Source organism: Fukomys damarensis, unplaced genomic scaffold, assembly GCF_012274545.1.
Source record: "Fukomys damarensis isolate Sample0158 unplaced genomic scaffold, DMR_v1.0_HiC HiC_scaffold_21, whole genome shotgun sequence".
Lineage (NCBI taxonomy): Eukaryota > Metazoa > Chordata > Mammalia > Rodentia > Bathyergidae > Fukomys > Fukomys damarensis.
Genome location: NW_022900933.1, coordinates 15,713,360 through 15,717,448, shown reverse-complemented (window position 1 = coordinate 15,717,448; position 4,089 = coordinate 15,713,360). Strand labels below are relative to the sequence as shown.

The window sequence follows — 4,089 nt, the reverse complement described above, 5'->3', positions numbered from 1 at the left end:
TGGCATGAAGAACTAAAGGTGTAAATAACATCCAAATGGTATAACTGACAATGTGAAATGGGAAGAAAAGGGCTAAAGGTGTGGGGGACATGGGAAGGGTAGGGGAAAGGAAATAAGGGAAAAGAAAAAATATGAGAAAATGAAAATATTGAAGTAAAGTTTTTGTAAATAGGGAGGATTTGGGGGTAAAGGGAGGGCAGGGACAAGGGGAAAAAAATGAGAACCAAGACCTGTCATGTAAAGGCACAAGATCCCAATACTGAATGTAACTGTACTGTCTACCTAAAATGTACCAATAAATTCAATGGGAAAAAATTTTTTTTAAATGTATGCTGACTACATATTGAAAATATATTGGGTTAAAATATATATATTCTTAAATAAATTTTTTTTTCCTTTTGCAGGGCTGGGGATAAACCCAGGCCTTCACACATGCTATACAAGTGCTCTACTACTGAACTACACCCTAGCCATCCCTTACTTTTTAAACGTGGCTCTAAAAACCCTGAAATGTCACATGACTTGTATTCTACTTCCCTTGGGGTACCAAGTGAAGGCCGTGAACGAAAAGGGCCCCTGCAGGGTGTCCCTGCCAGGACACTACGTCTTAGGGGGCCCCTCAGAAGACCCTGTGCCTGGACAGCCCCTCTTCCCCTGACACCTGGCAGTGCGCCAAACCACCTAAGTTCTACGTGACCACCCTCGTGGACTGGTGAAACCCTAACAACCCAGAGACAGGGAAATGCTCAGGCACAGAACAGAAGGGGAAGAAGCAGATACAAAATTATAGAAATGTTATCCGAAAACACACTAATCTGAGTGACTGATGAGATTAAAGGCAACTGTAAGTCTCTATTTACTATATGCTAAGATCTCCACGTTTTCCACACTGAACCTGCATCACTTTTAGACTTATAAAAGTAGCAGTGGAGGTCATTTCCCTTGCATCTTATCCTGGCCTGAGACTCCCTTTTCCCTTTCCCACCCTCCTGTGAGGGTCTCGCTGCCCTGTGAGGCAGACTCAAGATGGCAGCAATGCCCTGGGCAGCCAAGTGGCCCGCTGGTTCCAACCTGGTGATCCAAGGTCCTTCTTGCTGAGGAGGCCCCAGGCTCTCAAGATGGCCCTCGAGGCCGAGCTCAGGCAGGCTCACAGCCACTTTCCACCCTTTTCCACCAAGCACTCCCTGTGCCCAGGCACTGGGCCCTGTGGCCCACTCCAAACCAGGGAAGTCACACCTCTGAGCCAGTGGATAAGCAGAAGCAGCGTAGGGAGGCACCTAGGGTCACAAAACTCATCGGCCATGAGTGGATTTGAAGCTAAGCCTGCTGTTGACTCTGAGGTACTGCTTCTTGACCACTCTGTCCCCTCAAGGTCCCCTACAGCTCAAAGCCCCATCAGTAGCACTTCAAGGCCAAATACACCTTACCACAGTGTAAGAAGCTCACCTGCCCATATCTAAAGCACAGTCATAACTCACACCCTCAGCATCACAGCCACACACCAGCCAAATGCCGGCCTCTGTGCCCCCTGCAAATCCTCAGGCCTGGGTGGTCTCCACTCTCAGAGGACGGGATAAAAGAAATGGGGAGACTTCCCTCTGCCCTTGGTCACTCAGTCTTTCCACAAACGATAGCTGAGCCACCTACAAGTCATGCTAGGGATATACAGGGAGGAGTAAGGAACTCGTGGGCCTAGCCTCAGAAGCTCACAACTGGTCAGCCTAGTAAGCCATGTACAACCCCAGTATCACAGGCAGCTAAGCAGTGACCCAGGAATGGGACGTGCTGGGGGCAGGGACAAAGGGGAAGATGCCACTTCTGAGCCAAGGACAGCAGGGATGGCTCGCAAGGTTACTGAAGCCACAGCAAAAGCTTCAGCAGACAGATGCGGGAGAAGAGGGATCCGGAGCCTGGCACCTTGAGGACAAAGGCCCCAAACAGGAAGTGCCCGCTTGGTTTGCAAGGAGGGAGAGGAGGAGTTAGTGTGTGGGCTCCAGCCCGTCCTCACCCTGAGGAAGATGGCAGGGCTGCATGTTACAGTGCTCCACGTCTCTGGGCTTCGACTGCTGCATGTTCCTACAGTGGCTGGGTGGCCCGATGGCACAGATGACCTGTCGCTTCCGAATGCCGGAGCTGCAGCTCTTGGAGCACTGGGGTCAGTGGGTGGGGGTGGGAGAGAGCAATCTGAGGCCGGGGCACCCGAAGGAAGAGGGAAGAGGGAGGTGGCCTGTGACACATGTCACATCACTGACAGTTGTGTGTAGCCACCTGCCCAAGGTGCCAGTCCGGGCAGAAGGTACAGAGGGAGTGGGGACAAGCACTCACTAAACCCCAGGCACTGACACGCCAGGCCTGGTCACTGAGAAGGGGACAGGCTGCTTGCACACAGGTCTCCATGATGGGTGGTCGGTCCTCCAAGGAACATGCCGAGGCAGGGAACAGGGACCCTTGGTCACCCCGGCAAGTCACACTCCGCCTCCGGATGCCAGCACCGCAGGTGACAGAACACTGTAAGAGCCAGCTGTCAGCAGGATCTCATCCCAGCTCAGAAGAGCCACGCAGAGAGAACAGCTGGGGGCACGAAGGGCGGACTGCACCCTACTGCTGTGTCCCGCTCCCAGCCCCAGAGAGGCTGTGTCACTCCCGAGGTCACCTGACCTGGTCACGGTGGCAGACACTAGATGGAGGGTATCATGCCTTCAGTCATGACTGAGCAAGTGTAAACGCTGGAAGCAATAACCAACAGCCCCAGCCCCTGCGTCACCACCAAACACCCTGCCCTGCAGCTTCTTCAAGCCAAGGCAAGGTCTTGGGACATTAGACAAGGGCAAAAGCTCTGGATCAGGGGTCCAGGACCTAACTTGCCTTGGCTACAGCTTCTAAGATAACCAGCTAGGTCCCTTCACCTCCCCAAACCTCAGTTTCCACACAGAGGACATACTCTCAGCCTGGCACTGTTGCCTCTAGGGCCCAAGATCCAGCTCCTTGCTTCCACCCTAGCCCTAGATAGGGCCTCAAGGGCCTCACCTCTCCCCAGGGCCCGGCGCTCCAGGCTGCACAGCGCTGCAGGTTGCAAGCCTGTGTGGAAGGGGGCTTCCCAGGCAGGCCGGCACACTCAGCCTCCTCGGCAGCCTCCTGGCCTCCAGCGCCGTCAGACGAGACACAGTAGACAGAGCGGGACTGGACGCCGCCCCCACAGGAGGCAGAGCAGGGAGCCCACGGCCCTATCTTCCAGCTGGTGAGGAATGGAATGCAGGTCAGGCCAGCCTGGAGCAGCAGCCCACCCCCCGAACATCTGGGCTGTGCAGTGAGAGCCAAAGAGCTCTGCTCAGAGCATGGCACCTCCTCCACATCCTCCCAACTGCTGCACGGCCACCTGAGGGGCCGGGTCCTTAGAATTCAGAGCCAGCTCTTGCGCCTCAGCTTTCCTATCCTCACCCCAAGTCCCCTTTTTCCCTCTCACTGGGTTCCTTTTCACCAAGCCAGACCCCATTCCCACTGGCTCCAACCTGGACAGGGACATCTCCAGAGGGGTATGCAGCCCTGTGCACGGAATGGCCCCGCCTGGCACCAGGTACAAAGACCGGAAGGGCAGCCCCACCACACCATGCACAGCCATGCCCGCCACCATCCACAAGGCTGCTGCTGCCGAGGCCAGGCGAGCAGATTACCTGTTCCCACACACATGCTGGGCCCCAGCATGGCGCCACGCTCCAGGCTGGTACAGGTAAGGGGTCCTTTGTGCACGAACAAAGGCATTGCCGATGCCAACACGCCCTTGGCCAGATCCCTGGCTCACCCACTGGCCTGTGCCGAGCCAAGCCCCCTGCTGGCTCAGACCAGGACTCCCAGTACTGTTCCCGGCCCTCCCTCCAGCTAACTGGACGTTCCGAGTGCCGCAGGGACACTCGAGGGCGGAGAGGGTAGCCCTAGGCCTCGTGCTTCAGGCCCTTTGCTGCCTCCCTCAGTGACAGCTGCCACCCACCCACCCTAGCCATAGCTGTTGGGGAGCCTGGTACCCCAAGCTCCTCACTATACTCCTCCTAAAGCGGCTTCAAGACCCCCTCCCCCCTCCCACCAACCCTGCCC

General features: G+C 55.9%; 1 protein-coding gene across 2 annotated transcripts in view; it reads right to left on the bottom strand.

Annotated features, from left to right (window-relative positions):
* Papln (papilin, proteoglycan like sulfated glycoprotein) overlaps window positions 1-4,089 on the bottom strand; it is a 25,711-nt gene that overhangs the window by 13,418 nt on the left and 8,204 nt on the right. The window contains exons 12-15 of one of the 2 annotated variants that reach the window (XM_010645430.3): window positions 3,672-3,737; window positions 3,028-3,235; window positions 2,326-2,508; window positions 2,009-2,150 (exon numbers count right to left, since the gene is read on the bottom strand). In XM_010645430.3, the coding sequence (XP_010643732.1) occupies window positions 2,009-2,150; window positions 2,326-2,508; window positions 3,028-3,235; window positions 3,672-3,737 (599 nt within the window). The remainder of the gene's footprint in view (window positions 1-2,008; window positions 2,151-2,325; window positions 2,509-3,027; window positions 3,236-3,671; window positions 3,738-4,089) is intronic. The other variant, XM_010645432.3, reaches the window with a different exon arrangement.